Source organism: Zeugodacus cucurbitae, chromosome 4, assembly GCF_028554725.1.
Source record: "Zeugodacus cucurbitae isolate PBARC_wt_2022May chromosome 4, idZeuCucr1.2, whole genome shotgun sequence".
Lineage (NCBI taxonomy): Eukaryota > Metazoa > Arthropoda > Insecta > Diptera > Tephritidae > Zeugodacus > Zeugodacus cucurbitae.
Genome location: NC_071669.1, coordinates 33,139,126 through 33,152,203, shown reverse-complemented (window position 1 = coordinate 33,152,203; position 13,078 = coordinate 33,139,126). Strand labels below are relative to the sequence as shown.

Here is a 13,078-nt window from a genome sequence, read left to right as displayed (position 1 = left end):
TTCAAAATCTCTATCGTTTATCTTGCCAAATATGAAATCGGAAAATATAACGATTCCGATTTGCAGAACAGTGCGACAAAACGATTTGATGATGTTCGAAAAAAATAACGGAACGATTTACAGAACATGTCTGTAATTGAAAACGTGAAAATATTACTCAACAACGATTTGCAGAACATGCCTGATAATCTTAGACAATATGTGTATAATAGGCAGTCAAGCTATTTTGTAGAAGTGATGAGGAGCAAATGGCGGATCTTTGTTTATTTTTTTTAATTCATAATGATAAAAATTCTGTTTGTGATGACATTGCCAATACACATTGTCTGGCTGGTGCAAAGGCCGAAGTTTTGTGTGGTATGCTTTATTAGAAACCATAAAGAAAGGATGAAACTGTACTGGAAGGTTTTTTTACAGTCGCAAGCAAGCGTTAAAGTACTTCAATGGTCAGACGTCTAACCTAGTTCGTCATCTATGATGTAAATCAATGAAAGACAGACTGCGTCAGACAATTATTGTCATAGATTATTGCAGGCTGCCGGCCATTGTTGGCAGTGCATGGTTTTGAGTTCTCGAAACTGGTAAAATTCTTTCCAAGATCGTTGAAACGTATGGCGATCTTGTCGATGTAGAGGATTTGATAACCGAATAGTAATGATATAGCTGCAATATCAGTGTTAAAAGCAAAAAAATTTAAGGTTGTGACATAAATCAGCATACTTTTTGTATCCGCCTGCTATAAACATGTTGCCAAATGATTTGCATAGTATAAAGAATTTTTGCATTTCTCAAATTCAATATAATGCACCAACTTTAACAAAACCATCGTCTATGTAATTAATGGAAAACGACTTCAAGCTTGTATTTCCAATAAAAGCAATGATAAATTTTTTTATCAAATTGGCTTAAGCAAATACCACAGAAAAGCCTTAAGACGCAGTAGAAAGACATAGCAGAAAAGTAGTTCAGATGCCTGAAACTTTCAATATAGATGGAGTAATGGGCAAATAAATCATAAGAAATACCCTTATTTATCAAAACTAGCTTGGCAGATTCATTCAATGACAGCTGGCAGTGCAGCAGCCGAAAGATTGCTTTGGCTGGCAACACAACATTACAAAAAAAATAGACTTGGGCAAGGTTCAGAAGACACCTTCCTGTTCATAAATTGTTATTATAATAAGCTCAATTTGCATCAGACTTCATACATGTAAAGTGATAAATACTATAAAAAAATCCTTTTACTTATTATTTTTTTTTATGCTAAAATTTAAGATTTTCAAAATATTTAAATGCAATGAAATGTTTGTTTCTTTTTTTAAAATACAACAATTCTTTATTTATGATTTGTGAAATTAACTGATTTTTAAGTGAATTCTATCCTTACATTGAATTATTCTCTATTGATAATTCATATCGAATTGGGATCATGTATACGGAAGTATTACATGAGTATTTGCTGGAAGAGTTCCCGGGTAGTAGTTGGTGAGTATCGATTCTTCTCTCCCGGCTCTTTTCCAAGATTTGGCGCATGGTGAATATCTGGTCTATGGTGGATTTTTCAGTTCAAAAGCCACACTGATAACGTTCAACCAGTTCGTTGACGGTGGGCTTTAGTCTTTCACACAATACGCTCGACAGGACCATATATGCAATGTTGAGGAGACTAATACCACCGTATTTGGAGCAGATTGTGGGGTCTCCCTTTTTATGGATTGGGCAGAGCACACTGAGATTCCTATCGTCGGGCATGCTTTCTTCCGACCATATTATTCAAAAAAGCTGATGTTAGTTTTTCGTCGCCGTATTTGAATAGCTCGGCCGGTTATCCACCAACTGGATTTTTGGCGTTGCCGTAGACCAATTGCTTTGGCTGCAGTGGTATGCAATAAGTTTGAGATGCCGTTCCACAGCTTCCTCGAGATGCTGATGAGTGCTTTTAGAGAGCAGGAGTGCAAGTCGAGTAGAAAATTTGTTGGCTGTCTGTTGCGATTGCAGCTTTTCACATCGAACCTTCCTTGTGTTTGTAGGCAGGCGTTCTTAACTGCCATATTTCCATATTTCGGGCCCCAGCGATGTCGATCAACATCAAACCGTTTGGGGATGTTTCGTCATGGAGACTGAATTTTCCAACTGTTGTTGCAAAGTCACCTTCTTTACCCACTCTAGCGTTATTAGGTGCGTTCTAGGCGCTCATAGAAAGCATCTTTGGTCACATCTTCCTTCTCTTCCGTTGGGGCGTGGGCACAAATCAGCGATATGTTGAAGAACCGGGACTCGGCAACGGAGTCTCTCTCTCACTACAAATCCAACACCAAATTTGCGCTTCTTTATATGGCCGCTGTAGTAGAGTCACAAGGACACACCTTGTTCCGTTCTTGTCCCGCCCATCGCACTTCTTGGATGGCAGTGATGTCTTCCTTTGGTTATATGAGGACATCAACCAGTTGGGCAGAGGCACCTTCCCAAATAAGGGTCCGAAAATTCCAGGTGCATGCCCTCAAATCGTGATCCTTAAAACGTTTGCAGGGGTCGTCATGAAAAGTGGGGTCTCTGGTCCGAGGCTCAGTTTGGTCTTTCATTGTGGCTGTTTTTTGTGTGGCAAGTCCCAAACCCAACGCACAACCGCAGAATCGGGCTTCGCCTTCTCACTTTAGCTAGCCTCCAAACGGATGTCTGTTTGCTACCCATAGGATATTTGGTCTAAAACCGGAAGTCGTGATTGGCAATTTTTTTTATTCTCATAATGTGTTCAAGCAACGTACTCATTTGGTTACATGGTGTTCCATCACCAGGAGGAGCGGTCTGGGTGTCCATCAAGTACTTATCAAGATATAATTATTTAAGTACTGTAAACTGCCTTACCAACTGCTTTACCGACTATTCTTTCAGATAATGTAGTATACCTGACCATCTACATACTGCCTAATCAACTGGTTCGCCGTGTAACAGAAACAGCTACTAAGCACTTAAGATTAGTTTATTTATTTTTGTATTTTTATGTTATTGTTTAGAAAATCTTAATAATTGCGTGATTTGTTTTACTATTTCGAGAAAATTGATATGCAGCGTGGTGACAATGTTGATAGACTCCTCCGGCAAATCGGCCTACGAAATTCCAAAGCGTTTTTTGCTTGTATGTATATTAAACGTAATTACGGAGCACTCTCGACTATCGACCACATACACTGAAAAACCAACAAACAAATATTTAGCTGATAAAAAATTTGTATACTCTACAGAGCGCCGGGGAAAAAGTATCTAAGGAATAAGGTGCTGACCTTTTATGCTGCAATTTAAGTGGCGCAAAAAGGCAAATAAACATAATGTCAATTTCTCACAACTTATTGTATTGACTGACTTCAAAAAGAAGACATCAAATATAATATTCGTATTCAAATGAAGCAAACGGCTATTGATCAAGTATTACTAATGAAAAACTAGTAAGGAAGGGCTAAGTTCGGTTGTAACCGAACATTTTATACTCTCGCAATTTATTTATTTAATTTTATTAATATAACACACAATTTGACTAAAAAACATACCTCTAAGTAGGTACTCGAAAAATGCGATGTAATGAACAGGCCTGACAATTAATGTGTTCGTTATTTCGGAAAACTACCGTTTATTTTTAATTAATAACATTTATTTCAACATTAATACAAGGATAGCCATTTACTTTTCATTTCTTTTTTGTTTTAGTGGCAAAGATGATTGGATTCGAATCGCTGTTAGTAAGGGAGACTTAATAATCATACCAGCGGGAATATATCATCGATTTACTTTGGACCTAAAGGTAATAATAACTTTTATAAAAAAATAATTTGAGTAAAATTTTTCATTTTCCTAAGTATGGTGACAGATATAACATTGCAATTTGGTATTGCTCTTTAAAAATTTTACTTTTGGTAGTAATTGAAAAACAAGTAATTTTCAAAAAAAAAACACATGAAAGAAATGCAAAAAAATAGCATTGTATAAATATCTATACGTTTGGTGTTCTTGTTTATCTCAGTTCTCTGCTATGTAATTTGGCATTTCTTTTATAATTGAAATTCTTTCAAAGGTTACAGTTATGTTCAATTTCAAATATGGACTAACAATGTATGTAATCTACCACTTTCTTAAACATTCATGCATATTACGCCGAAATATTTTGTAAAATGAAAAAAAGGGAATTCAAAATTGGTGTATATAGAGAAAATCTTATGAAGAATAAAACTAACTTTTAAATGTATGTTACTTTGCAGAATTATATCAAGGCAAAACGTTATTTTGTGGGTGAACCAATTTGGCACCCGTATAATCGGCCATCTGATAATATGGAGTGTCGTCTAAATTATTTACACCATCAAGTAAATGGATTTCGACCAATAACACCAAAATAAACGAATGGATTATAATTTTGAAATTTATTACTATTTACAATATCCTCAAAAATAAATTGTTTAAAAAATATCCAGTTCAGCTTATGTTTAATCAGAATACGGATGCAATTAATAATAAACCCGTTAGACAAACTAACAGGACGAGGAATTCACAAAGACTCAATTTTAACAATCAGAACACACTTTTCAAATAATATATATAAAGCAGAAAATGCACATCATTTATATATATATGTATGTATGTATATATAAATATGTATAATGTACCTATATATGTATATATAAAAAATGGAAAATGCGAGAGTATAAAATGTTAGGTTGCACCCGAATTTAACATTTCCTTACTTGTTTTTATATTACCCCCATAAATTAATTGCTTTTTATTACTTGTTCAAAAATGGGAAAAGGCCATCACTTCCAGTACGCATTAATATATTTACAACCCAATTTTGTAAGGCTACTGGAGAATAGTCGCCATGTAGTTGACATGGCTAGATTTCATATTACGATAAGCTATTTGTGGAAGTATCCTATAATACGCAGATACCCTGAGTTAAAATTATTGGGAATTATTTTTAAAGTACTTGGCAGCATTGTTCAAATGTGAGCCACAATTTGTGCAGTAAAAAATAAAAAGAACTATATTGAGTAGTTAAGAATTATTTTTCATAAGTCGGTAAGAAAGCTTGAATGTCGCATTAATTCGACGGCTAATTATAGATCGAAGTACGCTAAAAATTAAAATGCTGTTAATTGTTATATTTACTATATTTTGTATATTTTAAAATAGATTTAAAAGATATTTCGGTATAACAAACAAAACATTTTTAATTGTAATGTGAAAGCAACAGCAAAGTTATCTAGTTGAATTCGTGCAGGAAAGTACATATGTGAATACCTCATTAAAAATTCTATCGTCGCTGGCTGATTGCTACCAAGTTTTGTTTTAGAACCATTTTACTATTGTGAACGGCTAAAAGGATAATAATAATAATTGTTATACACAAATTTGAAATTGAAAATTGTAGTCAAAGATAAATCGTAAGTATTTTTGTATTGAATTTATTGAATAAAAAACTTTAATAAAAATTAAATTTGCTGCAGAAAACGTAAGACATGGACGGTGGTAGAAACCAAGGAGCAACTAAAATGTTACTTAGTCCAAGCAGTTGAAGAAAACGCTCCAAACAAATTAGCAAGCTACCGAAAAGTTACTGTGTTACTCATGTACCAATTATAAATATCAAACTTTTTTTCTAGGTGGTACAATTTCTCTTCCTCCAGTATTTGTTTTGGGCTCAATCAAAGTGTATTCAACAAAGTGAACTAAGTGTATGACATTTAATTTTTTTACCCGAATTTGACATGTTTGTTGCCATTGATTTAACCCATACATTTATTCAAAAATTCAAATTTTGAAATTCACAAAATAAACAAATTTCAAACCATAAAAAAAATATTTTTTAAATGAATAAAAGAAAATGCCGAAAACTTTCTGCTTATGCAAAACAACTCATGGAAGCAATTTACTAATGTTTTGTGCTCTAACTGACAAATTGCAAACAATTTTATCAATATATATTATATTGTTCAAGATAAAAAAGACGGGTTAATGTAAATAAATACATGAATTGTTTACTATTTTATTGTCAAAACCGGGTATGTCAAATACTTAGTTCACTTTGCTGAATACGCTTTGCAAAAAACGATCGATCACAACAGAGATGTGCAGTTGCTCCACTGTCAATGCACCAAACGTCACGACGTATTTTGAAGAGAGAAGCAGAAGCGAGAATAGCTAACGATTTGTTATTTTTTTGCTGTTCTACTCGTTGCTCTTTTCGCGGTTCTCTACAGTTGGCAGCAAATTGCCCAAATTTTCCGCAGTTGTAATATCTTCCTCTTTGCCTTTTTTGTTCGCTGTTTCTTGACGAGTGAAGTTCTGCGTTCTGTCGCTGCCACCTTTGATCCTTCCGTTAGGATTTTTCTGGAATATAGCTCTCGCAACTAACACCTGGTGCGATTCGGAATTAACGGTTTTCCGCCGTTACGTCTAGCACCCTCTTCGATCAATTTCTACTTAAGTGCATTCAATGTAGGCAATGTATCACGTGATTCAATGGCCACAACAAAATTTTCAAATGATTTTGGCAAACCTGCCAACAAAATTATGGCTGCCACCTCATCTGGGAGGTTAACACTTATTTCAGACAACCTCTCCTGAACTTTGAAAAATTCAGTTTCATGATTTGAAATTATATCACCTTCTGCAACTTTTAATGACAGTAACGGTCGAAATAGTGTCACTTTTCTTGCAGGGCAACTGGGTTGATGAATCTCCTTCAACTTATTCCATGCTGCTCCTGCTGTCAGACATTGCCTCACGTGGCTAACTTGCGATGGCTTGATGCACAGCAATATGCTTGACAGCGTCTTTCATCTTTTAGATCAAATGCCGTCCCTTCTTCTACCGATGAATTTTCACTTTTTGTTAGCTTTCCGCTAACTACCACTACAAACACTACCACTCATTTTTTATTAATTATGGCAAACACTCTTGTGACCTGGGCCCATAGCCCGTTGTAAGTGGAGAATTGAGCCTTAGCCGATTAAGAGGAACTGGAACAATATATGTCTTCTTTCTAGAACGTTTTATTTGCAACTAACTCAAATGGTACAAAAAGAAAATCAGGAATATAACTGAGAGAGTTGAATTCAATTTCAAATACAGTTATGACCAGGGATGGGCACCACCACAATCAAACGAGCATCACAAAATGAGATTGTGTTAGTGCGCTTACTGTGGTACCAAGCGAATCAAGTGCTGAACACAAAGACGACGACACGACACGACGTAGCGACGGCTGATCACAAATGTCGCTTTGAAGCCAGCGTCCTGAACATTTTGAAGACGGCAGCGACATATCCAACAGCAATTTCATTGTTGCCGTACTAACATCTTTCACTTCAATAAAATTTACATATTTAGTTTAAAGTAAAATTATTTACGCAAAAAATGTATGTAATAACCGATTGTTATTATAAATGATATATCAAAGCTATTTTACGTTTCTGCTGGCAAAATAACGTCATACTTGTGAGAACTTTGAATAATTTTATTACGTTAGTGGCAGCTCTACAGCGGCCATTGTCGTTGGCAAAATTAGAAACATTTCTAATTTGGCGACAACGACAACTACAAGCTTGTTGTCGCGTAGTCGTGCTATTGTCAAAAAATCTGTGCCCATAAGAATGCGTGTATTTTAATATTTGACAGACGTCGCTCGCCGCTTGTCGTCTTCTATGTGTTCAGCACATTAGCGATCAAAAATATTTAGTCTGCTTGCAGAGGTTGAGCGAGCAGGTCTACGCCGCACGATTGCACAATACGAATATGTGCACGTGCTAATGAATGTTAAAATTAATAATAATTTATATTTAATATAAATAATGGTATAATTGGGTAGTGTAATAATTTAAAAAAGTAATTTTGTGTGTACGTATACCAGTGGTCGGCAGGAGGGGAATTGCGACTGTGTAGGTGACCACGAAATGAAAGATTCCCAGTGAGAACTCTGTAACCTTCCATTTTGAGAATGTTTTAAATTTTTCCATAAAACATGATTTTTTGTGCTCGTTTTAAATTTTGGTTATTTTACTATTAATACAAATATATTAGATCATACGCCTTAACTTTACTATCTTTAAACAGCCTAAATCCGTAGGATGGGATCATGTGTAGAAGTTCACGTAAGTGACGAAAGTTTTTGATTGTCATTCACTTGGGAGTGGCCAGAAACGATTCTTCTCCACATGATTCAAGCAGCGCACGACTTCCGGTTTTAGACCAAGTATCCTCTGGGTAGCTAACAAACATCAATTTGAAGGCGAGCTAAAATGAGAAGGCGAACCCGCTCCTGCGGTTGTGCGTAGAGTTTGGGACCCACCACATAAAAACGAAGTACCAATGAAAAATCGAAAGCCTCGGATGAGACACCCCACTTTTGATGACGACCCCTGCAAGCGTTTTAAGGATAATGATTTAAGGGCATGCACCTGTAATGTCCGGACCCTTAATTGGGAAGGCGCCTCTGCCCAGCTGGTTGATGTCCTCATACGACTAAAGGCTGACATCACCGCCATCCAAGAAGTGCGATGGACGGGACAAGAACGGAAAAACGGTCCTTGTGACATCTACTACAGCGGCCATATAAAGGAGCGCAAGTTTGGTGTTGGATTTGTGGTGGGAGAGAGACTCCGTCGCCGAGTCCTGGCATCCACCCCGAGGATGAACGTCTAGCCACAATCCGCATAAAAGCGAGGTTCTTCAACATATCGCTTATTTTCGCCCACGCCCCAACGGAAGAGAAGGACGATGTGACCAAAGATGCTTTCTATGAGCGCCTAGAACGCACCTATGAGCGCTGCCCCCGCCACGATGTCAAAATCGTGCTTGGCGATTTTAACGCCAGGGTGGTTAAGAAGGTATCTTTGGCACAACAGTCGGAAAATTCAGCCTCCATGACGAAACATCGCCAAACGGCCTGAGGCTGATCGACTTCGCTGGGGCCCGAAATATGGTCGTCTGTAGTACCAGATTCCAGCATAAGAAAATACACCAAGCTACTTGGCTGTCTCCTGATCGAAACACGCGTAACCAAATCGATCACGTTGTGATAGACGGAAGACATGTCTCCAGTGTTTTAGACGGGCGTACGCTCCAAGGACCAAATATAGACTCGGACCATTATCTGGTTGCAGCGAAGATACGCACCCTCCTCTGTGCAGCAAAGAACGCCCGTCAACAAACACAATGAAGGTTCGACGTCGAAAAACTGCAATCGCAACAGACAGCCACGAAATACTCTACTCGACTTTCACTCCTGCTCTCTGAGAGCACTCATCAGCATCTCGGTATAAGGGAACTGTGGAACGGCATCTCAAACTCACTGCGTACCGCTGCAGCCGAAACAATTGGATTTCGGCGACGACAAAAAACAAGCTGGTACGATGAGGAATGCCGTCTCGCAGCGGAGAGAAAACAGACTTCCTACCTCGCAACGTTGCAAAAAACCTCAACACGTGCGGGATGGGATAGATACCGAGAGCTGAAGAGGGAAGCGAGACGCATTTGCAGCCAAAAAAAGAAAGAGGCCGAAATGCGTGAGTACGAAGAGCTTGAGAAGCTGGCAGACAGAGGTAATGCTCGAAAATTTTACGAAAAAATGAAGCGACTTAACAAAGGTTTCAAGACCGGAGCATCCTCATGTAGAGACCAAGATGGTAATCTGGTAACCGATGTCCAGGGCATACTGGGATTATGGAGGGAACACTTCTCCGACCTGCTGAATGACAGTGAAAGTACAACACCAGGAGATGGCGAACCCGATTCCCCAATCGATGACGATGGAATAGATATCCCATTACCCGACCATGAAGAAATTCGAATAGCAATTACCCGCTTGAAGAACAACAAAGCGATTACCGGCTGAGCTATTCAAATACGGCGGCGAAAAACTGATAAGGTGCATGCATCAGCTTCTTTGCAAAATATGATCGGAAGAAAGCATGCCCGACGATTGGAATCTCAGTGTGCTCTGCCCAATCCATAAAAAGGGAGATCCCACAAACTCTGCCAATTACCGTGGGATAAAAGCCGGAAAAGACCCGTGAAAATAGGATCGACACACACCACCTTTTTGTCGATTTTAAAGCTGCTTTCGACAGCACGAAAAGGAGCTGCCTTTATGTCGCGATGTCTGAATTTGGTATCCCCGCAAAACTAATACGGCTGTGTAAGTTGACGTTAAGCAACACCAAAAGCTCCGTCATGATTGGGAAGGACCTCTCCGAGCCTTTCGATACCAAACGAGGTTTCAGACAAGGTGACACACTATCGTGCGACTTCTTTAACTTGATGTTGGAAAAAATAATACGAACTGCAGAGCTAAATAGAGAAGGTACAATTTTCTACAAGAGTGTACAGCTCTTGGCGTACGCCGATGATATTGATATCATCGGAAGCAACAACCGCGCCGTTTGTTCTGCTTTTTCACGCATTGATAAGGAGGCGAAGCGAATGGGTCTGGAGGTGAATGAGGGCAAGACGAAATATCTCCTGTCATCAAGCAAACAGTCAGCGCACTCGCGTCTTGGCTCCCACGTCACTGTTGGCAGTCAAAACTTCGAAGTCGTAGATAAATTCGTATACCTGGGAACCAGTATCAACAATATACCAACAATGTCAGCCTCGAAATCCAGCGCAGAATCACTCTTGCCAACAGGTGCTACTTTGGACTGAGTAGGCAATTGAACAGTAAAGTCATCTCTCGACGAACCAAAATCAAACTCTACAAGTCGCTTATCATTCCCGTCCTGCTTTATGGTGCAGAAGCTTGGACGATGTCAACATCAGATGAGACGACACTAGGATTTTTCGAGAGGAAAATTTTGCGCAAGATTTTTAGTCCTCAGAACATTGGCAACGGCGAATACCGCAGACGATGGAACGATGAGCTGTACGAGTTATACGACGACATTGACATAGTTCAGCGAATAAAAAGACAGCGGCTACGCTGGCTAAGTCATGTTGTCCGAATGGACGAAAACACTACAGCCCTGAAAGTGTGCGATGCAGTACCCGCCGGAGGAAGCCGAGGAAGGGGAAGGCCTCCACTCCGTTGGAGGGACCAGGTGGAGAGCGACCTGGTTACACTTGGAATCTCCAACTAGCGTCAACTGCGAAGGAAAGAGAAGAGTGGCGCGCTCTCATCAATTCGGCTATAACCGGCTAAACGGTTGAACGCCAATAACATAACATAACAAATCTATTAATATAATACATAACATCAAACGACATTCATAAGGCATTTCGCGCAGGGCACTTATGTAAAGTGCCACAGCCGTGCGCGATGTCCATTCGTTGCTGGTTCGAATAAAATAGTATTAATATTATACCTGTCAAAATAGTATTAATATTATATGCGTGTTGCAAATATTGATATGTTAGTTGGTGCTACGTTATGTAGCATGCGTTGGCCGTCATGTGGATCGACCATTTGACCACCACTTTGATCTCTACATGCGAATGCTCGGGTCTTGAAACCTTTTGTATGTCGCTTAAGCTCTTTATACTCTCGCATTTCGGCCTCTTTCTTTTTATGTCTGAAAATGCGTCTCGTTTCTATCTCATATATATCTCATATAGCACGTGTTGTGGTCAATCAGAATGTTACGAGGTTGGCAGTCTGCATTCTCTTTAATATTATATATAATATCAACGAACATTTTATACTCTCGCAAGTAATTTATTTAATTTTAGTAATATAACACATAATTTGGCCCACATATTCGTCATATATATATGGAATAAAGTCCATCAAAAGTTGGAAACCCTAATATTAGCTGTATGGGAACTAGGTGATGTTATAACCCGTTTTCACCCATTTTTGGCACGGAGACATATTGTTAAAAGAAAAATATTCTCCTTGAATTTCTTCATAATATCCTCCCTAGAGCGTACTTTATTTATTGGACTTCAAAGTTCTGGTATACAGGAAGTAGGCGTGGTTGTTAACCGATTTGGCCTATTTTCACAACATATCATTGAGATGCCAGGAAAATATTATAAACCGAATTTGAAATTGGTCGTACAGTTTCAGAGACATGGTTTTTGACCCCTAAGAGGCCGGAGTCACACCCATTTTTAGTTTTGTATACCAGCTTGAGTGCAGCCCTCCTATACCTTTTATATAATAAAATTTAAGGTTTCATTACGTGTTCCAAGTTTCATCAAGATATCTTAATTTTTACTCAAGCTACAGCTTGCACAGACGGACGGACAGGCAGACATCCGGATTTGAACTCCACTCTTCACACTGGTCACTTTGGTATATATTACTCCATATCTAACACGTTTAGTTTTGGGTGTTACTAACAAGCGTTATGTGAAAAAAACTATTATACTCTCTTAGCAACTATGTTTGAAAAGAAAATTTGAAGTGAGTGGATGTAAGTGCGTGTGCGTATTACTAATTTGTTACTGATATTATTTTATATTTATAGTAAATTTTCTCTTTACAGAGCGGTACTATGGTTGACTGGATGCTGCAGCATATTTTAAAGGAATATAACTGCAGAAAATGGTCCGGAAGGCAAAGCGAGCTGCAAAGCACACCTGGTGTGTGCATGCAAAACTAAAAAGAGAAGCAGAACAAGGATTATGCCACTTTAGGCAGATGGGTGAGTTGATAATATCAAACCTTATATAAGTATATACTAAACATAAAAACTTTTGTTAAAATATAATTTTTACAGACAACGGCATTCCTCATCCATCGTACATTACAAATTCGACGTATGATGGAAACAGCACTCGTAGTCCTTTGTGTTAGGAAGTAACAAAAATCATGCACCTGGAAATACAACACAAAATATGCTACAAAAACAGGTATTATTGAAACGAATTTAATTGCAAAACAAAAACAAAACAATAATTTTGATATTCTTATTATTTAACAGAGTTGATATTAATATTCCTATGCTTATAATATTGGTGGATAATCGCCACAAATAATACATATTCAAATTCACAACAAAAGTCAAAATCGCACAATGCAACCGGCAAATAATAAGGTTTGTTCTACGAATATAGATATGTTAATTATTTCTAACCATTTATACATATGTTA

The 13,078-nt window shown here is 38.0% G+C and overlaps 1 protein-coding gene across 10 annotated transcripts in view; it reads left to right on the top strand.

Moving 5' to 3' along the window:
* The window catches only part of LOC105220418 (acireductone dioxygenase), a 137,592-nt gene that overhangs the window by 89,872 nt on the left and 34,642 nt on the right, over nucleotides 1–13,078 (top strand). For 6 of the 10 annotated variants that reach the window (XM_054228901.1, XM_054228898.1, XM_054228899.1 and 3 more), the window contains exons 1-2: nucleotides 12,704–12,837; nucleotides 12,909–13,022. Coding sequence is in view for 3 of the 10 variants with exons in the window: in XM_054228904.1 (XP_054084879.1) it covers nucleotides 3,703–3,796; nucleotides 4,251–4,388 (232 nt within the window). In the remaining 7 variants the exon portion in view is untranslated. Of the gene's footprint in view, nucleotides 1–3,702; nucleotides 3,797–4,250; nucleotides 4,459–12,470; nucleotides 12,630–12,703; nucleotides 12,838–12,908; nucleotides 13,023–13,078 lie in introns of those variants that run through there. The other 4 variants (XM_054228904.1, XM_054228905.1, XM_054228903.1 and 1 more) reach the window with 2 other exon arrangements.